Below are 24,711 nucleotides of genomic sequence, written 5' to 3'. Positions count from 1 at the left end.
GGCAATGTTCTGGCATTCAGGCATCTTTCTCCTTCGGCAGCTACATGGCATCTTTTTGAGTTTGCCTGCTTTCTCTCTATATCTCAGCTCGAATTTCCTACCTAGCTTTGACCTGCTCAGTCATTGGCTGAAACAGCTTTACTCATTAATGACCAATGGTAATAAAACATATTCACAGCATACAGAGGGGACTTCCACATCATCCTAGGATCCTGAAAATTAAAGTCCAGGAAAATAATCTTATTGCCACTAGAGCTTTTTGCTACAGCTTTAACATTAAATAAGTAGTACCACTGACTTATAGCATATGTTGTATCTATGTAACATGTATTATTACATAACTAGGAAACATAAATTAATAATAGTAAAGTTCTAAGGAAGACATCAAAGCCCTCTCTATATACTCATGGATAAAATCACAGTCTTAAGTTTCTACAGTCAATTATAGTGTCTTCAAATATTTATAAATTTATAAACTATGTCTTTCCATTCATATATATGCATATATCTAAATATTATTCTGCATTACTATGTATGTATCTACATATCTACACATTAGGCTAAGCCTCTAAACTTCATGTATGCATGAATATCTATGTGTATCTACATCTTACCTGTGTATGATGAACAGCGTTGTGTCCCAAAGGTTTGGGCAGCACTTACACTGCATAGCCATAATATCTCGAAATTTCCATATCTTTCTCCCTCTGAAGGAAAAGCTGTGGTTTTCCCAGGGAGGTACCCTTGGCAGCATTCTCTCGCTCTTGTTGAGCCCGCCTCTTCATGGCCTCCCTCTCTGGCCTCTGCTCTTCAGTGATGGGCTGTGAGATGACTGGCCCTGGAATGTCCACTTTCCTCCATGGGATGGGTTGGCAACTGAAGTCTAGCAGCAGGTATTGGGTTTTAGCTTTGGGAGATGAGAGGGCCTTGTTGCTGGCAGCAGAAAGAGGCTCCCTGTGGAGTGAAGTGTGAGATGATGCTCTGTAGGGTGCAGGCAAAGAGGCAGCCGGCTGAGGCCCAGGGCAAGACTGGATGGGCTTGGTTATGTTGGCTCGTGTGGCACTGGTGCCGTTTGGCAGAGCTGGCTTGTCAGAGGCCATCAGTGATGTGCTGGCAGGAGCTGGTTGGGATGGCTTGAGCGTGGGAGGCTGAGCTGAGTGGGAGTGAGGCCTCACTGGGTAAGCCACAGTGGGCCTGCGTGAAGCCAGGCAGAGGAGCTTTCTAGAAACAGGTTTGGTTTGAGGCTTGTCCAGGACTGGGAAAGGCAGAGGTACTAACTTGACCTTCCCAGGTTGGGGAAGCTCATACTGGGATGGAGATGGACACCGCTTGGGAGCACTGCTCCCTGGTCTCTGAATCTTGCCCAGGCTTTTGTCAAGGCTTTGGCCCTCACGTGGCATATCCAGCAGTGATGTGGTATCAGGACCCGTCCTGGGATCTTTGTTGCTGCTGAAGTTCAGCAGAGCCCGGGAGGAGGAGATGCCAGTTTTCCTCTCACTCTTCTTCCCCAGTGGGTGAAAGACCTGCACGGACTCCAGCATGTGCATGCCGAGGTGAGTTCGAGGCTTCTTAAAGCTGTCATGGCTGAGCTCAGGTGGATTCCTCTTCCTCTTGGTCTTGGGGATGGCGGGCTTCTCTTTTGCCTTGACTCTGTGACTTGATGGCTTCAGCTCCTGTGTTTTCTTGGAGCCGTTTTCTCTGGTCTCTTTGGCCTTTTCTTTCCCCTGTGCTCTTGCTACGCTGGGCCTCTTGGGTACAAATATCTGAGATTTGCTCTGCACGTGGTTGGCCGTGTTGTCTATGGTCCCAGGATCATCTTCCTTCAGCATATCCTCGTGATGGGTTCTGGCCTGAAGAGTTCCATGAAACACATCAGAGACTTTCTGGCTTTTCTTTTTGCCTAGTTCAGATAGTCCATTAAAGATGCTGGTGCGTGACTGGGCCTGATCCCTCCTGATGTCTTTGGAGTCTTTGGTTTGGCTTGCTGTGTGATCTTCCATTTGGTCAAGGTCAGTGATGGAGTTTAAGAGTTGGGGAAGGTGAATATCTGCCACCAGAGTAGTCATGTCTGTAAAGTCATTGCTAGACTCCATGATACTCTGCAGAGCCTCAGGGTCTTCCAGACCAAGGCCACTGTTTCCCAAAGTGGCATTTTGAGAAGCTAGCTTCTGCCTCAGGCTCCCAATATCACTGTAGTTGAAGGGCTGCTGCATGCCGGGGTGTGCTGAAGGGGGGGGGAGATGCGTCTTGGTTGCATTTTGTGCCCTCATAGGAATCCAGAGGTGTTGATTGCTCAGCATTCATCTCATCTGCATTGTTCTTCTGTGTCTTTTCCAGGCTTGGGGCTGGAGGCAAGGCCAGGAATTCAGAAGGACTGTGCATGAGGGCAGTTAATGACCTGTTCCCACTGACAGGTGCTATCGTCATCTGGGCATCCTGGGTGCAGGCATTGCCGAGGTCTGGATTCTGTAGCAGACACAGTGTCTGCTCTGAAGGTGTCAATCCCAGGGTCATCTCCCTCTCCACCACTGAAAGAGAGGAAGTTCAAAGTCAGTGTCTGGTAAGTGAGATGCTACCCCCCCCTTTCAGTGCACCTGAGCACTGAGGCTCCTGCAGCAGTGTTACAGGCATTGCTATGAGTTCTGCTGGAGGAGCAGGGAAAGCAGCCCTCTTTGGAGACACATAGTAACTACTCATTTGTTTCTCATGACCGTGTGATATCATGTTTTCTTTTGTGATTGTGTGGTGTGTACATGCTTAGTGATCATGGGGAGGTGGTAGAATTCCTTGGTGTGTGCTCTTCCCTGTCTCCCATATTTTCCTTTGGAACAGTGCCTCTCATTGCCTTGGAAGTTTGCTCTGAGACAGGTTATGTTGTTCACTATTTCCTAATCTTACTCATCTCTACCAGTTTCTTTCTGTTCATTGTATTACTCATATGGCCTTGAAGCCTGGATTTTTATATGAGTTTAGGTATCCATATCAGTTCCTCAATTCTGAAAGGCAAGCAGTTCAAAAGCCCTGATATTCCTTAAGCTCCACATTTCACAGATTTTTTTGTTAGTGATGTGAAAATGTAAGACTCTAGTAGGTTTTAGCTTCAACTTTGTAACAGAGAACATGTCTACATAGTCTTGGCCTTGGGTCACTGCTGAAGATTCAGAAAGAAAAGAGAAAGAGAAAGTGGAAGAGAGATCTAGAGGAAGAAAAGAGACAGAGACAAAGACAGAGAGAGGTTGAGCGAGACAGATAGGGCTAGATGCTTCATTCCTACTTATCAATATTACACAGGTCAAAGCAAACTGTCACTACATCTTAAGTGTTAGAGAATGTCACAGCAGACACTAGGAGTGTGGGAGAAGACCTCCTCTAGGTCAGATTCAGGGTTCCATTTCTCTCGATACTAGTTTCAACTCAGGGGAAACTTAGTGATACAAAAACAGAAAAAAAATTCTTGGTGACATCTAGAAACTGGAGACATAGATTAGGAAGGAGGTGATTTTAGTGAGCTGGTACGTGGGGCTGATTAGCCTTGGCAGTGAAATGCGTTCCTGTGGTGTGGTCCTTGGACATGTCTAATGAAGGTTGAATGTCACTCACTTTCCTGTATTCTCTCTCATTATAGAGACTGAATATAGGGGTAATAAGCCTGAGCCACAGCCAACATGTCAGGACTCCCATTCTTCCTCTGTGTGGACATCCACTTCTGAAAGGTAGAGCTGTGTCTCGTCTGAGGGCTGATCTCACACCTCTCCTCCTGGCTTTACTCACCTTGAAGACTGGTGTCTGGCATGGTTTGAGCAGATGTGGGCCAGTAGATGGGAGAGGTGGAGAAAGGTGTTTGGATGTTCATTGGCTGAATCTCCTGTAGTGCCATCACCATCTCTGGGTGCAGAGAGGAAGCCTGATTCCCAGAGCAGGACACAGAGCCATAGGCCTGCTGGCACTGCCAGAATTCTTCAGCCATTGGAGGACCCAGGCTGTTCTGGTCATAATAATAGACCTGACTTCCATGCAGGTAGCAAGGTGCCAGGATATATCGTTGATCTGGTAGATTTGATGGCGTTGCCTGTACAAGGCAGGCAGACAGTGTTGGATAGGATGGTGGTAATGCATTGATATGGAAAGTGTTATCACACTGGGCTGTTATAGACGAGGGGGTGGTGTTCTGGTCAATGACAGTTAAAGGGGCATCCAGGAACGGAGCTTCCCTTCTGGTGGTGCTTTCTCTGAGATCCCAGTGGAGAACACTTGGATAGAAAAATGTCGAAGTAGAGATCTGGTTCTGGTCAGTTGGCTTAGTCAGCATGGTCGTGCCAGCGCGTTGGTAAAGACAGGCACTGTCCGTGAGCTGCTGGCAGCATGTACTGGAGTCTGATGACAGGAGCCATGCTGAGCTCACAGCTGGGGTACAGACCCCATAGAAATTGCACACACTTCCTGCTGAGGGTGTGGCATTCCTCAGCACAGGCACAGAGGGCTGCAGAGCACATTCTGTCCCAGTGAAAGGTGCACTTTGGCAATTTTCTGTAGGAAGCAAGAAGAGAGTTGGAAAAATTTGAGATGGAAGCTTTCTATCCCCTGGGAGGGACTGTGTTATCTCCAGGTTGTACTGAGTGGGAGAGTCTAGCATCTATGTTCCCTTACACATCTCAAGCAAATGGGTTAAGATCGATCGGTGGTGCTATGTAGGATGACAATCACTAGATGAACTGTCTGCTTTTTCCTGTGTGGGCATGGAAATCCTGGTCAATCTGCCTTAATCCTCACTCAGATCTAGACACGATGCTCCTTTTTCCTGATTGTAATATAATAATGCCTGTTGGGACACTTCCTTGCAAATATATTCTACAACAGAGGTTATTATTGGGAAGAGACCCATAGGCATATTCCATACCTGGAACTTTGTCCTGTTCTCTGCAGATCTTACAGTATAGAATGACCTAAACTCACTCTACGTTGATCAGTCTGGCTTTGAAATCACAGAGACAGGTCTGCTGCTGCCTCTAAAGTGCTGGTGCTGGAGCCCCTGCCATGACCACCAGGCCAATCTCTATTTTATTGAGTTTTTTTTTCTGAAATGATGTTTAACAAATGTGTAAGGAATTTAGGTAATTATTCCTTTCCCCTCTCTCTTTTTTCCCCCTTGGATTTCTTGTATAAATAGGATCTCTTATAATTTCATAACTTTCAAGCATTATTCAAATATGATTTCAGAAATACAACCTACTGACAACATTTCTTCTTGTTTGCACCAGTTTAGTGTGTCCTCTTGAGACTGCTAATGTTTTATGGGGTTCATCTCTGAATATGATTGCTTCTCAATTTAATATCTGTTGATTAAATTGTTTTCTTAACAGCTCCTCAGTAACTGTTAATTTTTATATCTCTTCTAAGGGGGAATCCTTGTGAGAATCCCCTCCCCCACAACAGCGTGTCAGTTGCCATGGTCAGACTCTAACTGACTGGACTTCGCAGCCCCAGTTGATCCTATCCAACACCACCAGTGCACATGAGACATGGGGAACTGGGCAGAAAGTGGTCTGGATGGAGTGCAAGAGTAGGGACCAGATCAGGATATTCTTTCTATATGTGCCAGGGAACCTTTGTACAGACTAATCTGAACAGTTACGTTTGGTTAAACATGGCTTGGGAAATGACAATGCCTTGTCTGTTTTGATTATAATCTGGTCGTCTTCAACATTGTGTTCTAAACTACCATTGTTGACCACCAGGGTCCCCTCTGCAGTGTGCCTTCATATATTTATATACTTTTAGACCCGTACTGTGTTTGCCCCCTTCCCTGACTGCCTGTGGGTCTGTCCTTCCAGCAACACTGTCAATATTTCTTTCAGTACAACAACTGCCTTCTCAGATTCCACAATCGTCTTATTCTCTTCCACTCTCCATGTTTAATCCAGGGAAGTCCAAGTAACTGCACACCATGGCAGTCGCCATTTTGTCCATAGTCAATATTCATTTGGTGAGTATAGAGAGAGGCCAGTGTAGAGCCAGTTAGACTTGAACTGACCTCCATCCCACCCAGTTCTCTCTATGTTGTGATTATAGTTGTGTGCCACCATCCGTGGTGTGACCGATACTGTTAGAGTCACCCTGAATTTTAAACTAAGACTGGAAACAGTAGTGGGGGGAGACTGTCTCATCAGTGGTGTGGAGTGCTAGATCTCTGCGTGCCTTGTTCATTTTCCTGTGTCTCTGTAGTTTAATACCATCCAAAAGGGCCTGATTTTATTCCCTGGTCACTTTCCTCTGAAAACCCAACAGTACAGACCCCAAGCATAGTGACACTGTTCACTCCTTGAGGTGGATGGAAAACACTTGAGAATAAACTTTCTGTCTAAAATCACATACTTAGTAAGAACCAAAGGTAAATGTGACATTCAAATCTAGATATCTATATCAACATCAATACTATCCACATTCAGCAAAGATTTACTAGTATAGTAAAAGTCAGTGGAGAGGATCACATGTTTTAAAGTCTCTTTCCTTACCTGACATGGTCAAGGGGAGAGGATTAGCAATCCAAAGAACAATGGAGCAAGATAATCGGTCGGCTTTGTCTGATCAGCTGACCTCAGTGGCAAGTGTGTCCAGTATCAGAGAGCACTCACTGGTCACTGGTCACCTGGACCTGTGATGATCCAAATTTGTTTACATTCATCACCATGGAAACACCAAGATTCTACCAGGTGCTGGTAGGGTTGGAGGGAGAATGATGTCATAAATGAGGCAACAGCCAATGGGAAGGCTCGATTCCTAACTAGAAGATGGGATTGGTTGGAGAAGATGCCAGGAGACCAACAGTAGCCTTGGAGGCTGGGGTGTGGGCTACTGAAAGAGGCAATCAAGGCATGGACGTGCCACTTCCCATGGCGTTTAGTCTAGGCTATCATGGCAGTGCTCTTATAAGGTTCACTGATGAAGCAGTGTATAATGTACATATAATGGGTCACCTTCCAACAGAAAGTGTCCCATCAGCCAACACTTACATACAGTGAGTAGTCTTGGGCAGGAGGGAGAACTGCTGTTGAGGGAACTCAGGTGATAGGCCATTCCAGTCCGTCTGGCTTTTGTGCCATCAGCATCTGTCCATGACCCAAGGAAGAGATCAAAGTGTTCCTTTGTGACTATGTGCAAGGTCAGGGCTCGGTGTGCTGCGTGCATGTTGATGAACTCTAAGACACTTGTCTTCTTGTTGGTTCTGTTATTCTTTTTTGTCTTGTTTGTCTGTCTGCGGGATTAGAGAGTGGAGACTTTACGTGAGACACCCGGCGATGCGGGGTTAGGACGGAGACACAGACACGCGACCGTCCCACGTGGGTGCACTTTAATGTTGGGGTAACAACAAGTAAGGGACAGGTGTGCAGAGACAAAAGGAGAGAGGGGCAGAGAGAGAGAGAGCTCGTGGTGACCCTGTTTTTAACGGGGAACACACGGGCATCTGGCAGAAATGCCCTGCGCCTTTGCGGCTTCCAGTCCAGGGGGATGCTGGGAGCTGTAGTCTGCAAAAGGAACAACATTTCACCCTTTTGGTTTTATTAAAAAAATTGTGGGGGGTCTTAAAGGGTAGGGAATGGGGGCGTAGCCCGGTCTCTCATGACTGCTTCCTGCTGGCTTTGGGCGTCGAGGGATCCAGGGAGTGTCCAGTTATTCTGATGATGTCCTTTGGGCGTCGAGGGATCCAGGGAGTGTCCGATTATTCTGGCGATGTCCTGTTGGTTATGTCCTGTTTGCAGGCTTTTAAAGGTGGCTGACTGAAGAAATCACATCTGTCTGGCTCCTCCTGAGTATCTGGGTCATAGTTATGTTGCTGGAAGACAAAAGTCGCATTAGTAGAGAGAAAAAAATTAAAGGGGAGAGGAGGTTTGGGAGGAGGTTTGGAAAATTAAAGGGGAAATTTGGGGTGGAGGAGTTTTTGGAGGTCTGGGGTTAAGAATGATAAAAAATTAAATGATACTTATTCCGTTAATGATCCGCTTGTGTTTGATTTGTTTAGGTGGGTCGGGCTGGCTTCCTAGAGCTTAAAGAAAGTGTCTTAAAAGAAAATAGCTTTTAACCGTATACTCCTTAACATTTCAGGGGTCACTGCTGCAGTCAGCGACTGACCTGTTATGTCAAGGAACTTTGTTAAGAATCTGCTTACCGCCTGAGCCCTTGACTCCGTACTTGATGATGATATCTGTAACGGCAGCTGGATGGTTATTTAGGAATTTAAAGAAGGGAGGGCGTGTTAACACAGGAGGATAAGTGACGGATGGGACCACTATTTCCCTTAGACTGGAGTCGAGGGGGCTGAACCTGGTATCCTTTGGAACTTAAGAGAACAAGGTCCTGTCTGAGTTACCGTGTATGGAGGATTATCTTGAGCCGTGGAGATGAACAGTTTAAGATGTGACAGGTGAATCCAATGGGGAATTCCTTCAAGCTTGGCAGCTGTGGGGGTTAGAAGAATTTCTCTGAGAGAACCCTGCCATTTAGGGGAAAGAGGTGAGGGACGTTGGCCTGGAGGTGAGAGTAATACCTTATCTCCTATTTTAACCGGCGTTGGACATGTATTAGCACATGGTTGAGGTAATGAGTGATCTGTGAAGTCCCACAGTAGCGAAGGTAAGTGGAAAAGGAGGGGAGTGAGCAGGTGATCAGGAAGGGGAGAGAGAGGTTCCCGATGAGAGGCTGGGGGTTAAAACCGGCCGCCCATATATGAGTTCAAAGGGTGAAATGAAAAGGGGGCCCTTTGTGAGAGCCCAAAGCCTGAGAAGAGCAAGGGACAGAAGGCTTACCCAGTCGAGGTGAAGTTCCTTTGACATCTTAACGAGAGCTTCCTTTAAAGAGCAGTTAGTCCGTTCTACCTTACCTGAAGACTGAGGGTGGTACAGTGTGTGGAAGTTCCAGGGGATTACAAGTGCCCTAGACAGATTTTGAGAAATCTGGGAAGTAAACTCTGGGCCATTATCTTTTGGCAGATCTGACAGGGGGCCGCTGTGGCCTTTAGGAACCTGATATCCTTAGGTGTGGGTGTTTTAACAACGGGAGGATGGTGATCAGTGACAGTGGGAGCCTAGAGGGGCGTTGGAAGATCGAGGGGGCGGAGCAGGGTGGGGAGGAGACTGAGAGGAGTCTGAAGATGCTTTTGTCTGTCTGTGTGACCTGTGGCAGGGGGAAGCCTCCAGCTGTTTGCATGACCTGTTGGACGAATATTTATGAGGGACTCTATCGGAGGGGCTATGCGAAGTCCTTGTAGATCTGGAATGGGACTTTCTTGGGGATCTGGAAGGGGAACGTTTAGAGGTGTTAGGTGCATCCTTCCTGTGCCTAGAAGAGACCTTGGAGGAAAGAGGGATGGGTAAGCTGTTGCTGTCACTCGACTGGGGAGAGCGAGAGCGAGTGGCCCCTCGAGGCCGGGGGTGGTGGTGGTGGAGATTTGTCCGCGGGATCCATGGCGGGAGCAGAGGGTTCCTGGAGGGATGGCATTGATAAGAACATGTGTGCAGGTGAACAGTGAGAGGCAACGGAGGGGTCAATCTTAATGGCCATGTAGAAAAATGCCATAATGTACATCATTTCTTTCCATTTAGCCGAACGGTGACAGAAGTTAGCCAATTCCTGTAAAATATCGGGGTCAAATGAACCCTGAGAAGGCCACCTGAAGGAACCCTGTAAATTGTACTTTGGCCAAGTTTTAGAGCAAAGACGGATTAATGTATATCACGGAGGGAATTAGGGCATGAGGTTTCAGAGCTTCCAGCAGCTGCCCCAATGGGGAGGCCAGGGGAACCGTTTGAGAAGGCTTAGCACCCATGGCTATTACCGTGAAACTATCCGCAGATGGCACAGGGAGGTGCCACGAACAAAGCAGCCCTAATTACAGGCGTCCGAGCAACCAGGGGGCCTTGCTATAGCCTAACTGACCCGAACCGAGCTTCCGATGGGGAACAATCCCGGCTAGGAGGAGGCAGTTAAGCCTTTGGGGGCTGCCTGTTGCAGCCGAGAGGCGCTCGCCCCGTAGGGAGCCCGTAAAGAGGACAGAAAAGCGATCAGAAAGAAAACAGAAAAAGATAGAACTGGGAGCTCCGAGCTCCCAGGTGCAGATAAAAAAAACAGGTCTACCTAGCCAAGGGTGGAAGGCCGGGTGGAGGGGGGAGGAGTCGGCAACCTTACCCACTATGCACCAAAGAGAGCCGGGACCTCTCTGGGCTTAATGGGAAGGCGATCCAACCCAGGTGAACTCACGAATTAGTCGCTCTTGGTTCCAGATGGCTGCATTGAACACGTGGGGGAGGTCACAGGTTGTTGGTCCTGACCTTGTCCCGGGGGAGGCCCCAAGCTCTGGGAGGCGCCAAAAGCCCAGAGTAAAGGCCTCAGGCGAGGGCACCGGGACAGAAAGGTTACCGTGTCGAAGATGGCACCAAAAACATGATATTCTTTTGATCTTAGTCATTCTGACAGGTGTAAGATGGTATCTCAGAGTTATTTTGATTTTCATTTCCCTGACTGCTAAGGATGTTGAACATTCATATTTATCCCCAAGCACAAAACTCAAGTCTAAATGGATCAAAGACCTTAATATAAATCTGACCACACACAACCAAATAGAAGAGAAAGTGGGAAGTAGTCTTCAATGCATGGGCACGTGAGACCACTTCCTAAATATTACCCCAGTAGCACAGACCCTGAGAGCAACAATAAATAAATGGAACTTCCTGAAACTGAGAAACTTCTGTAAAGCAAAGGACACAGTCAATAAGAGGAAAAGGCAGCCTACTGAATGGGAAAAGATCTTCACCAACCCCACATCAGACAAAGGACTGATGTCCAAAATATGTAAAGAACTCAAGAAATTAGACATCAACATTTCAAATAACCCAATTAAAAAATGAGATACAGACCTAAACAGAGAAATCTCAGCTAACTTGGTGCAGGATCAAGTGTCTTTCATGTTATCCTTTACAGACCATTGTCTAAGCAATCCAGAACAGGAGACCAAAGCAGTACATTGAGGTAAGAGGTAAATCAGAGACCACAGGGGATTTCTCCTTCCTGGTACTCTCTAGATTTGCTCAGCCAACATTCTTATATATTCCAAGTCAACTGTGTTTGTATAGTATTGCCGAGCATAGACTAGGTCCTTCTGTGCCATTTAATGATAAAGATCATGTTCTAGGGGCTAGAGAAATGGCTCAGAGTTTAAGAGCATTGCCTGCTCTTCCAAAGGTCCTGAGTTCAATTCCCAGCAACCACGTGTTGGCTCACAACCATCGGTAATGGGGTCTGGTGCCCTCTTCTGGCCTGCAGGCATACACACAGACAGAATATTGTATACATAATAAATAAATATTAAAAAGAGATCATGTTTCACAATCAGTCTGAGAGGCTACTCCAGGGAGGCAACCACTGAATTGAACTCTCCTCTTTCCTTAGGATCCTGGTTTGTTTTATGCTATATAAGCTAAATAGGAGTGTGTGCATTGGTACTTGCAGTCGTCACTATTGCCCCTTTGTTGTATCTCAGTTGTGCTCCAAGTAGCATCGCAAAGTAAGCATTTTTCTGACCAATTGTTTATTATTATCCAATTTTGGGGTTCCCATGAATAACATGGTCCAGAGGTGTCAATGGAATAGTGCATTGTGGGTGATCTCTGATGTCTTTCTTGTGCCTTGCCCCATTACTAGGGGAGCACTTTACATAGCTGTGTTGCTGGCTTCCATTAATGAAAGAGCCCTAGGGACTTTGATTTCCTGTCCCATATACCATATCCATGTGAGTTTTTGCTTTATTTTACATATCTACATATATAAATGATGTCCAGTGCTTGTAACCCACCATTCCTTCACTTTCAAGTAACGTGGGCAATCCCACAAGATCATTACTGTTGACGTGGGTGAGAAGGTGTTTGTTCTCTTATTCTGTAGGAATGTACATTGTTAGGGAGACACACATGTGACATTACTTACGCTGACTGCATTTTATGAAAGAAATTAACTGAAATCCACATACCCTGTCAATGAACTCCTGAAGTCTTTAACTCAAAATGACAAAAGTCTTAGTTGTGCCAAGTGTATAGGTGAGAGCAAACTAAAACATAGACCATGCTGTGTTCAATAATACACTCAAGTAAATTCAATAATACATTCAAGTGGATGGGTATATGATGGCCATGTTCTTGTCTTTGAGTCAGTGTAAAGAGATTGGTTTGATACTACCAGATGCGTAAGAGCTGTTATGATGTGCGCTGGCCCCATGAGAATCCTGAAAACTAGGAGCTGAAGGGACTTGTTGTATTATCTAGATTACAAAATTCCATGTGAGGGGATCTTTGCAAGCTGCAGCGGAATAGACTGCCCTCCCTATTTAGAGAATCTTCTTAGTGTGTGACTTTGCACAAAGGCTATCCCCTGATAGAATTGGCATTGGCAGGTCTGCCCAGAGACTGCTCACATGTGTACGAAACATTTCTTATCGTCGGTGGTACCGTGGTATCGTCACAGTGCCTGAAAATTATGGATAGCATCTCCAAGGAGAGCAAAAGTAAGTTAGAGAAGTTGAGAATTGGGACCCTGAATGAGTGGAATATGGCACTCACTGAAGCCATATGCCTGCTATATTCTATGTCCCAGAAATGATCTTAAGACTCAGGAGATGCTGGTCAAGAAACTCTTCAAGACCTCCCAAAAGATGAAGCTCTTTGGATCCTTTTATTTGGTATGAGTAAGAAGTAGATGATTGTCCCTCTGTTTCAGTTGTAGGATATCTAGAAGTCAGACTTGGACTGAACTGTAACCTCCCTTTCTGCTAGCAGGCTGGCTTTCATAGAAGGGAATTTTTATGTTGTGCCGTGACGTACAACAGAATCTCCTGTGGCTCAGAGGATCACAGGTCACAGTGGGAAGGGAACTCCTACTGTTTTATTGAAGGGAATGGATGGGCCTTTGTATTTCCCTTCTAAACCTTTGTGCTTCTGCGTGAGATTAGTGCAGCTGCAGGTGTCCATGGAACTGCTCCAGTCTGTCTCCTTTCTCGACTTCCTTTTCTGTGTGCTTTTGGTGCTGATGGAAAAACTGTAAAAGTTTTGGCTGCTGATACTCAGTGGCTGTGGCTGCTGTTGTGGTGAGATGATTGCCTCTTATGCCAAAATGGATCATGCAGAATGCAGTCCATCCAAATATCAGGCACTGTCATGCAAGCAGGAGTGCAGTGGTTTGTATGTAAGAGCTAATGCACTCAGGTAGAGCAGTGTAGCCTGGTATTTTACCCCATAATAAAATGACTATCCCATAGAGATATGTTAGCTAAGATCAGTTGGACTTGATCTTTCTAGATGGTACAGAATATAAGAAGTAGAGAGTTATCTGAAAGTTGGGGACTTGCAAGTATTGCTCCCGTAGGAGCAGCAAATCAGTTGGTGGGTGTAATGTGAAGTATTGTACCCTCCGTGTATTTCAATATACAGTGTCTTTAAACACCAAAGCAGGTCTACCACTCCTCCTGTCCATGCTGTTCCAAGGCGTTGGATGGATTATTGCTCTGCACATTGCTGTATATTGCAGTTTGTTCAGGATTAGGATATCTGTGTTAGGGCCTGGACTTGGTATCCAGTAGCAGAGCAAATGATAAGAAATTTGTGATGTTGCACACAGTGGAACTCGTTACAGTAAAAACAATGAATGCAGTCAAGGTGATTGCAGGAGAATCCTTGGAACTCGAGATAATTATATTGTACCAAATGTATCCAGTCCCACAGAAACATCTTCTTATCCTCTCTCACTATGTGGATCCTTGGCGACACATCTCTACCTATAGACATTCATGAAATTGTAAGCAGTCCTATAAAGCAGAAGAACATTTCCTAAGATATTTGGTGAGAGCTAAGGAATGGCCAGGTAGTGGGAACTGAGTGCTGTTGTCAGTATACAATATACAGAATAAAATCTGTTCATTGAATAAATAGTACAGTGAGACTTAAAGTCCATGAGAAGAATTCAGTACATCTTTTTGTTAATTGCTTTAATATGTAAAATAATTCCTGAGCTTTGTTCAACAAGTGTTATTCTACAAGACACTTAATTTGAAAACATAAAGATTAAAATAATAATCTTAACATGAATGTATATCCATTCAAATGCCTTTCTGTTTTTCTGAGGAGTACAGTGAAGCCCAATAGACTCATGGAGTCCAAGTTCTGTAATTAAAAAACACAGAGAGAGTGATCAAACAAGAGACCTCCCTAAACTATTGCTTTCCTTCATTCTCTTGTAGTCAATTGTGCCCCTGTCAGGATGCTTGGATACAGGTTGTGGGATCCTTTCGTGCTGGCTTTGTTATATTTATCTAGACCAGTGACTCTGGACAGCAAATAGGCTTTGTTAGAATGGACAGTATTGTGTCTACACAGTAGCTGTGGATTGCCTATTGAGAAAATACAAACACCATAAATATCTAGGAACTGGTTGAATACATTCCTTGAGTCAATCCAGATGTTGTACTATCTGGAAGTAGATAGGCATTGTCAGAAGTCCAGCCTACAAGTGAAACAAAAGTACTGTCAGAAAAAAGAATCTGAGTTGAGTTGCAGTTGTAAATCCATGCAGCTAAGTAAATACATTCAGTTAAGTCTCTTGTGATTTTAGGTCAGTAGCAAGAATTGCCTTGGCCTACACATGGACTCTTCATCAAATCATGCTGGGAAACCTGGTGATCCACATGTACAGAAAGAATCTTGATTCTACCTGGATCGTTGAAGCATATTTTCAGTTCCAGCACTCTTGAGACAGGGACTCAAAAGACAGAGGAAGCGGCAGAGGCAGAGTCTAGCAGATCACTGAGTTCAAGGCTAACCTGGTCTATGATGTTATTACCAGGACATAGAGCGCTTTGGAGAGAACTCTCTCTAAAGGAAATAAAAGAAAGTGAATAAATGTCACCCTGCGAATATCCAATGCCACTTCCCCAGAGATCAAAGTTCAATAAACTCTTGTAATAATAGAGGACAGAGTAGCAGGAAGAGTTGACAGAGTTCAGGGGAGGCCAGTTTTCTTCTCTCACTTCCCCCACAAGAGGTGAAAGCCCTTCCCGGACTCCCGTGTGTGCATGCTGGGGTGGTTTCGAGGCTTTTTAAAGCTGTGGTGGCTGAGCACAGGTGGATTCCTCCTCCTTTTGGTCCTGGGATGGTGTGCTTCTCTTCTGACTTGACTCTTCCTAAACTGCTTCAGCTCCTCTGTTTTCTTGAAGCTGTTTTCTCTGGTCTTCTTGGTATTGTCTTGCTCATGAGCCCCAGCTTATTCCCTCCTGATGACTATGGAGTCTTTGCATAAGGATGCTGTGCATCTCTGAATATGTTTAATACATTGAGTTATTTGAAAAATTGTGGAAGGTGAATATCTGGCCCCGGTGTAGTCATGTCAGCAAAGTCTATGCTGGAGACCATCACAGTGTACATGTCCAGGCTCATGATGGCCAAAGGTGCTGCTTCTCAAGGAGACATGGTCAACAGCCAGCTTCTGCCTCAGGGTGTTAGTGTCAGTAAAGCACAGCGTGTGCTGCAAGTTGGGGTGTGCTAAAGGGAGAAGTGATGGGACTAGGTTTCCCATGTGCCTTTAAGTAATTCATAAGCATTGATAGATTGGCTGTCATCTCATTCAAATTCTTTTCCATCCCCCCCACCCCCAGGATTAGAGCTGTTGGCAAGAACAGGAATTCTGGAGACCTTTGGATGGGGGCAGTCAATGACCTGTCCCTATCAACAGGTGGCGTCCTCATCTGTGAATGCAGGGTGGAATACTAGCAATATTGTGGACTGCAACTGATGGACTGTCTGTCCTGAGGTGTCAGTCCCACGGACACCCCCTTCTCCAACACTGAAAAAGAGTCAAGGAAGAAGTTAGTGACTGGTAAGTGAGATGCTCCCCTCCTTCTGTGCCCTCTCCACTGAGGCCCTTATAGTGATGAGGAAGGCATTCCTATGATCTCTGTTTGAGTAGCAATTTTTCAGAACAATGAATCTGTGTGGAATTACAGTTGTAAGCGCAAGCAGTTCAGCCTCCGTGACTCTTGGTAGCTATCAAAAAATGTACTGTTGCTAACATACATCCTCACATAATCATGGTGGGGAAATCGGTGACCCACATATTCAGAAAGGAAGGTGCTTTCCCCTGTGATTTTGGTGCATTCCTTTAGTCCCAGCACTCTTGAGGCAGGGACACAGGCAAAGGCATTACAAAGGCAGTGTCAGGCATATCTTTGTGATTTCAAGGCTAGCCTGATTAGTGAGGTCAGTTCCCAAATATTCAGTGATATGAAGAGAAACATTGTCTCAAGAAACTAAACTTATAAATAAATTAATTCTATTTCTTATGTGTCACCCCATACAAGGTTAATGGCATATGCCTCAGAGGACAATGTGTTACAAACTCTGAAACAGTTAGAGCACAGAATAGTGCAAGGAGGTTAAGATTCAGGGACAGGTCAGGATGGAGGAAAATATCAGGCGATCAAATGTCAGTTGATCAATGGTTGCTCAGGGAAGTAAAGGATTCTTTGCCAGCAAGAGAAGCCATTATTTGAGGTTTTTTTCTTGAAAACCAAGTGAAATCTTTGCTACTGATAGCTCAGTTAGAAGATTAATATCTAGATGATTTAGAATTAAATAAGTAAATCATAAGAAAGAAGACAACACAGGTATTAAAGGGGATAGAAAAAGACTGTTCTCACAGATTTTGGAAAAACTGAGGGTGAGTACATCCAAATGTTCTGATTCAGGAGGAATCAGGGAAATGCATAGTGAACCTCCAGTGGATGCCATTCAAGGCCGACTAGAAAAAGTGACCAATGCTGCTAATGGGAATTCACAGTGAGGAATGCTATCTACTGCTGCTGGGGATTGGACGTTTTCCATCCTGACTGGCTGTCAGTGTTCCGGGACAACCAAAGCCTGCATCTGGCCCACCCCATGGTTCATGTGCACCTTCCCAAAGAACTCGGGACATTAGAGAGGCACTTGCCCGTCAGTGTTGATTGCAGCACTGTCTACAGTACATCAGGGAACCAGGCGTGGTGTCCAACAGTGTTTCCATGGGTGAAAAACATGTGATGTTCGTAGACAGTCAAGTCTTTGCAGCAATAGAGAGGCTAAGGTTATGTTGTTTGCATTATGTGTACTCAACTTGGGTGTGATGAGATGGCTTCTTAGACAAGAACACTTGATTTTCTCGCAGAGTCCCCAGGTCGAATTCAGAGCACCTCATGATGGTTTTCAGTCTCTCTTAATTCCAGACTCCAGAGACCTGATGCCCAGATTTGGCCTCTGTGAGCACTCCACACATTTGTTACACAGTAGCTCATGTGGACAACACACACACACACACACACACACACACACACACACACACACACAAGAGAAATGAACATGTTAAATGGATAATTTCAAAGATTGATACAATTTGAGATAAACCCAGTAATCCAAATCAACCCATATCAGAAAGATACTTGCCTTGAAGAATTTCTTTCAAGGTAGGATCTTGATTATGCATACATGGACTCTATGTTTCATATCATGAAAATGCAGGCAGATCTCTATGGCAGAGTACTGATGTTTAAAGGGCTCGTGTTTGAGGTTCATAATGGGAGAAAGTGTGGTGACAGCAGGAGTGTGTTCAGTTTACAGTATACACTCTAGGAAACCTACCATGTTTAGTAACTCTGACCCGGATAATCACACAGAAACCACATTAATTACAGTACTGTTCGGCCAATGACCCCAGCATATTCCTGGCTAACTCTAACATCTTAATAAAGCCAAGTAATATTAATCTGTTCTCACCGTGAGTCTGTGACCTATTGGCAATGTTCTGGCATTCAGGCATCTTTCTCCTTCGGCAGCTACATGGCATCTTTTTGAGTTTGCCTGCTTTCTCTCTATATCTCAGCTCGAATTTCCCACCTAGCTTTGACCTGCTCAGTCATTGGCTGAAACAGCTTTACTCATTAATGACCAATGGTAATAAAACATATTCACAGCATACAGAGGGGACTTCCACATCATCCTAGGATCCTGAAAATTAAAGTCCAGGAAAATAATCTTATTGCCACTAGAGCTTTTTGCTACAGCTTTAACATTAAATAAGTAGTACCACTGACTTATAGCGTATGTTGTATCTATGTAACATGTATTATTACATAACTAGGAAACATAAATTAATAATAGTAAAGTTCTAAGGAAGACATCAAAGCCCTCTCTATATACTCATGGATAAAATCACAGTCTTAAGTTTCTACAGTCAATTATAGTGTCTTCAAATATTTATAAATTTATAAACTATGTCTTTCCATTCATATATATGCATATATCTAAATATTATTCTGCATTACTATGTATGTATCTACATATCTACACATTAGGCTAAGCCTCTAAACTTCATGTATGCATGAATATCTATGTGTATCTACATCTTACCTGTGTATGATGAACAGCGTTGTGTCCCAAAGGTTTGGGCAGCACTTACACTGCATAGCCATAATATCTCGAAATTTCCATATCTTTCTCCCTCTGAAGGAAAAGCTGTGGTTTTCCCAGGGAGGTACACTTGGCAGCATTCTCTCGCTCCTGTTGAGCCCGCCTCTTCATGGCCTCCCTCTCTGGCCTCTGCTCTTCAGTGATGGGCTGTGAGATGACTGGCCCTGGAATGTCCACTTTCCTCCATGGGATGGGTTGGCAACTGAAGTCTAGCAGCAGGTATTGGGTTTTAGCTTTGGGAGATGAGAGGGCCTTGTTGCTGGCAGCAGAAAGAGGCTCCCTGTGGAGTGAAGTGTGAGATGATGCTCTGTAGGGTGCAGGCAAAGAGGCAGCCGGCTGAGGCCCAGGGCAAGACTGGATGGGCTTGGTTATGTTGGCTCGTGTGGCACTGGTGCCGTTTGGCAGAGCTGGCTTGTCAGAGGCCATCAGTGATGTGCTGGCAGGAGCTGGTTGGGATGGCTTGAGCGTGGGAGGCTGAGCTGAGTGGGAGTGAGGCCTCACTGGGTAAGCCACAGTGGGCCTGCGTGAAGCCAGGCAGAGGAGCTTTCTAGAAACAGGTTTGGTTTGAGGCTTGTCCAGGACTGGGAAAGGCAGAGGTACTAACTTGACCTTCCCAGGTTGGGGAAGCTCATACTGGGATGGAGATGGATACCGCTTGGGAGCACTGCTCCCTGGTCTCTGAATCTTGCCCAGGCTTTTGTCAAGGCTTTGGCCCTCACGTGGCATATCCAGCAGTGATGTGGTATCAGGACCCGTCCTGGGATCTTTGTTGCTGCTGAAGTTCAGCAGAGCCCGGGAGGAGGAGATGCCAGTTTTCCTCTCACTCTTCTTCCCCAGTGGGTGAAAGACCTGCACGGACTCCAGCATGTGCATGCCGAGGTGAGTTCGAGGCTTCTTAAAGCTGTCATGGCTGAGCTCAGGTGGATTCCTCTTCCTCTTGGTCTTGGGGATGGCGGGCTTCTCTTTTGCCTTGACTCTGTGACTTGATGGCTTCAGCTCCTGTGTTTTCTTGGAGCCGTTTTCTCTGGTCTCTTTGGCCTTTTCTTTCCCCTGTGCTCTTGCTACGCTGGGCCTCTTGGGTACAAATATCTGAGATTTGCTCTGCACGTGGTTGGCCGTGTTGTCTATGGTCCCAGGATCATCTTCCTTCAGCATATCCTCGTGATGGGTTCTGGCCTGAAGAGCTCCATGAAACACATCAGAGACTTTCTGGCTTTTCTTTTTGCCTAGTTCAGATAGTCCATTAAAGATGCTGGTGCGTGACTGGGCCTGATCCCTCCTGATGTCTTTGGAGACTTTGGTTTGGCTTGCTGTGTGATCTTCCATTTGGTCAAGGTCAGGGATGGAGTTTAAGAGTTGGGGAAGGTGAATATCTGCCACCAGAGTAGTCATGTCTGTAAAGTCATTGCTAGACTCCATGACACTCTGCAGAGCCTCAGGGTCTTCCAGACCAAGGCCACTGTTTCCCAAAGTGGCATTTTGAGAAGCTAGCTTCTGCCTCAGGCTCCCAACATCACTGTAGTTGAAGGGCTGCTGCATGCCGGGGTGTGCTGAAGGGAGGGGTGATGCGTCTTGGTTGCATTTTGTGCCCTCATAGGAATCCAGAGGTGTTGATTGCTCAGCATTCATCTCATCTGCATTGTTCTTCTGTGTCTTTTCCAGGCTTGGGGCTGGAGGCAAGGCCAGGAATTCAGAAGGACTGTGCATGAGGGCAGTTAATGACCTGTTCCCACTGACAGGTGCTGTCGTCATCTGGGCATCCTGGGTGCAGGCATTGCCGAGGTCTGGACTCTGTAGCAGACACAGTGTCTGCTCTGAAGGTGTCAATCCCAGGGTCATCTCCCTCTCCACCACTGAAAGAGAGGAAGTTCAAAGTCAGTGTCTGGTAAGTGAGATGCTACCCCCCCTTTCAGTGCACCTGAGCACTGAGGCTCCTGCAGCAGTGTTACAGGCATTGCTATGAGTTCTGCTGGAGGAGCAGGGAAAGCAGCCCTCTTTGGAGACACATAGTAACTACTCATTTGTTTCTCATGACCGTGTGATATCATGTTTTCTTTTGTGATTGTGTGGTGTGTACATGCTTAGTGATCATGGGGAGGTGGTAGAATTCCTTGGTGTGTGCTCTTCCCTGTCTCCCATATTTTCCTTTGGAACAGTGCCTCTCATTGCCTTGGAAGTTTGCTCTGAGACAGGTTGTGTTGTTCACTATTTCCTAATCTTACTCATCTCTACCAGTTTCTTTCTGTTCATTGTATTACTCATATGGCCTTGAAGCCTGGATTTTTATATGAGTTTAGGTATCCATATCAGTTCCTCAATTCTGAAAGGCAAGCAGTTCAAAAGCCCTGACATTCCTTAAGCTCCACATTTCACAGATTTTTTTGTTAGTGATGCGAAAATGTAAGACTGTAGTAGCTTTTAGCTTCAACTTTGTAACAGAGAACATGTCTACATAGTCTTGGCCTTGGGTCACTGCTGAAGATTCAGAAAGAAAAGAAAAAGAGAAAGTGGAAGAGAGATCTAGAGGAAGAAAAGAGACAGAGACAAAGACAGAGAGAGGTTGAGCGAGACAGATAGGGCTAGATGCTTCATTCCTACTTATCAATATTACACAGGTCAAAGCAAACTGTCACTACATCTTAAGTGTTAGAGAATGTCACAGCAGACACTAGGAGTGTGGGAGAAGACCTCCTCTAGGTCAGATTCAGGGTTCCATTTCTCTCGATACTAGTTTCAACTCAGGGGAAACTTAGTGATACAAAAACAGAAAAAAAATTCTTGGTGACATCTAGAAACTGGAGACATAGATTAGGAAGGAGGTGATTTTAGTGAGCTGGTACGTGGGGCTGATTAGCCTTGGCAGTGAAATGCGTTCCTGTGGTGTGGTCCTTGGACATGTCTAATGAAGGTTGAATGTCACTCACTTTCCTGTATTCTCTCTCATTATAGAGACTGAATATAGGGGTAATAAGCCTGAGCCACAGCCAACATGTCAGGACTCCCATTCTTCCTCTGTGTGGACATCCACTTCTGAAAGGTAGAGCTGTGTCTCGTCTGAGGGCTGATCTCACACCTCTCCTCCTGGCTTTACTCACCTTGAAGACTGGTGTCTGGCATGGTTTGAGCAGATGTGGGCCAGTAGATGGGAGAGGTGGAGAAAGGTGTTTGGATGTTCATTGGCTGAATCTCCTGTAGTGCCATCACCATCTCTGGGTGCAGAGAGGAAGCCTGATTCCCAGAGCAGGACACAGAGCCATAGGCCTGCTGGCACTGCCAGAATTCTTCAGCCATTGGAGGACCCAGGCTGTTCTGGTCATAATAATAGACCTGACTTCCATGCAGGTAGCAAGGTGCCAGGATATATCGTTGATCTGGTAGATTTGATGGCGTTGCCTGTACAAGGCAGGCAGACAGTGTTGGATAGGATGGTGGTAATGCATTGATATGGAAAGTGTTATCACACTGGGCCGTTATAGACCGAGACGAGGGGGTGGTATTCTGGTCAATGACAGTTAAAGGGGCATCCAGGAACGGAGCTTCCCTTCTGGTGGTGCTTTCTCTGAGATCCCAGTGGAGAACACTTGGATAGAAAAATGTCGAAGTAGAGATCTGGTTCTGGTCAGTTGGCTTAGTCAGCATGGTCGTGCCAACTCGTTGGTAAAGACAGGCACTGTCCGTGAGCTGCTGGCAGCATGTGCTGGAGTCTGATGACAGGAGCCATGCTGAGCTCACAGCTGGGGTACAGACCCCATAGAAATTGCACACACTTCCTGCTGAGGGTGTGGCATTCCTCAGCACAGGCACAGAGGGCTGCAGAGCACATTCTGTCCCAGTGAAAGGTGCACTTTGGCAATTTTCTGTAGGAAGCAAGAAGAGAGTTGGAAAAATTTGAGATGGAAGCTTTCTATCCCCTGGGAGAGACTGTGTTATCTCCAGGTTGTACTGAGTGGGAGAGTCTAGCACCTATGTTCCCTTACATATCTCAAGCAAATGGGTTAAGATCGATCGGTGGTGCTATGTAGGATGACAATCACTAGATGAACTGTCTGCTTTTTCCTGTGTGGGCATGGAAATCCTGGTCAATCTGCCTTAATCCTCACTCAGATCTAGACACGATGCTCCTTTTTCCTGATTGTAATATAATAATGCCTGTTGGGACACTTCCTTGCAAATATATTCTACAACAGAGGTTATTATTGGGAAGAGACCCATAGGCATATTCCATACCTGGAACTTTGTCCTGTTCTCTGCAGATCTTACAGTATAGAGTGACCTAAACTCACTCTACGTTGATCAGTCTGGCTTTGAAATCACAGAGACAGGTCTGCTGCTGCCTCTAAAGTGCTGGTGCTGGAGCCCCTGCCATGACCACCAGGCCAATCTCTATTTTATTGAGTTTTTTTTTCTGAAATGATGTTTAACAAATGTGTAAGGAATTTAGGTAATTATTCCTTTCCCCTCTCTCTTTTTTCCCCCTTGGATTTCTTGTATAAATAGGATCTCTTATAATTTCATAACTTTCAAGCATTATTCAAATATGATTTCAGAAATACAACCTACTGACAACATTTCTTCTTGTTTGCACCAGTTTAGTGTGTCCTCTTGAGACTGCTAATGTTTTATGGGGTTCATCTCTGAATATGATTGCTTCTCAATTTAATATCTGTTGATTAAATTGTTTTCTTAACAGCTCCTCAGTAACTGTTAATTTTTATATCTCTTCTAAGGGGGAATCCTTGTGAGAATCCCCTCCCCCACAACAGCGTGTCAGTTGCCATGGTCAGACTCTAACTGACTGGACTTCGCAGCCCCAGTTGATCCTATCCAACACCACCAGTGCACATGAGACATGGGGAACTGGGCAGAAAGTGGTCTGGATGGAGTGCAAGAGTAGGGACCAGATCAGGATATTCTTTCTATATGTGCCAGGGAACCTTTGTACAGACTAATCTGAACAGTTACGTTTGGTCAAACATGGCTTGGGAAATGACAATGCCTTGTCTGTTTTGATTATAATCTGGTCGTCTTCAACATTGTGTTCTAAACTACCATTGTTGACCACCAGGGTCCCCTCTGCAGTGTGCCTTCATATATTTATATACTTTTAGACCCGTACTGTGTTTGCCCCCTTCCCTGACTGCCTGTGGGTCTGTCCTTCCAGCAACACTGTCAATATTTCTTTCAGTACAACAACTGCCTTCTCAGATTCCACAATCGTCTTATTCTCTTCCACTCTCCATGTTTAATCCAGGGAAGTCCAAGTAATTGCACACCATGGCAGTCACCATTTTGTCCATAGTCAATATTCATTTGGTGAGTATAGAGAGAGGCCAGTGTAGAGCTAGTTAGACTTGAACTGACCTCCATCCCACCCAGTTCTCTCTATGTTGTGATTATAGTTGTGTGCCACCATCCGTGGTGTGACCGATACTGTTAGAGTCGCCCTGAATTTTAAACTAAGACTGGAAACAGTAGTGGGGGGAGACTGTCTCATCAGTGGTGTGGAGTGCTAGATCTCTGCGTGCCTTGTTCATTTTCCTGTGTCTCTGTAGTTTAATACCATCCAAAAGGGCCTGATTTTATTCCCTGGTCACTTTCCTCTGAAAACCCAACAGTACAGACCCCAAGCATAGTGACACTGTTCACTCCTTGAGGTGGATGGAAAACACTTGAGAATAAACTTTCTGTCTAAAATCACATACTTAGTAAGAACCAAAGCTAAATGTGACATTCAAATCTAGATATCTATATCAACATCAATACTATCCACATTCAGCAAAGATTTACTAGTATAGTAAAAGTCAGTGGAGAGGATCACATGTTTTAAAGTCTCTTTCCTTACCTGACATGGTCAAGGGGAGAGGATTAGCAATCCAAAGAACAATGGAGCAAGATAATCGGTCGGCTTTGTCTGATCAGCTGACCTCAGTGGCAAGTGTGTCCAGTATCAGACAGCACTCACTGGTCACTGGTCACCTGGACCTGTGATGATCCAAATTTGTTTACAGTCATCACCATGGAAACACCAAGATTCTACCAGGTGCTGGTAGGGTTGGAGGGAGAATGATGTCATAAATGAGGCAACAGCCAATGGGAAGGCTCGATTCCTAACTAGAAGATGGGATTGGTTGGAGAAGATGCCAGGAGACCAACAGTAGCCTTGGAGGCTGGGGTGTGGGCTACT

The 24,711-nt window shown here is 45.4% G+C and overlaps 2 protein-coding genes across 2 annotated transcripts; both read right to left on the bottom strand.

Annotated features, from left to right (window-relative positions):
• Positions 1-659: 659 nt before the first annotated feature.
• On the bottom strand, positions 660-6,519 carry LOC142837174 (uncharacterized protein C2orf78 homolog). The gene is made up of 5 exons (XM_075952135.1): positions 6,513-6,519; positions 3,772-4,527; positions 2,245-2,528; positions 1,740-1,850; positions 660-1,691 (listed from the first exon to the last, which is right to left on the bottom strand). The coding sequence occupies exons 1-5, from the start codon at positions 6,517-6,519 to the stop codon at positions 660-662; spliced, it is 2,190 nt and encodes a 729-aa protein (XP_075808250.1).
• An 11,993-nt stretch (positions 6,520-18,512) lies between these two features.
• Positions 18,513-24,376, bottom strand: LOC142837172 (uncharacterized protein C2orf78 homolog). The gene is made up of 3 exons (XM_075952134.1): positions 24,370-24,376; positions 22,109-22,384; positions 18,513-20,380 (listed from the first exon to the last, which is right to left on the bottom strand). The coding sequence occupies exons 1-3, from the start codon at positions 24,374-24,376 to the stop codon at positions 18,513-18,515; spliced, it is 2,151 nt and encodes a 716-aa protein (XP_075808249.1).
• Positions 24,377-24,711: the final 335 nt, after the last annotated feature.

Source organism: Microtus pennsylvanicus, chromosome 17 (genome assembly GCF_037038515.1).
Source record: "Microtus pennsylvanicus isolate mMicPen1 chromosome 17, mMicPen1.hap1, whole genome shotgun sequence".
Classification (NCBI taxonomy): Eukaryota; Metazoa; Chordata; class Mammalia; order Rodentia; family Cricetidae; genus Microtus; species Microtus pennsylvanicus.
Note: the sequence above shows the minus strand (reverse complement) of the source record. Positions and strands in the feature narration are given on the sequence as shown.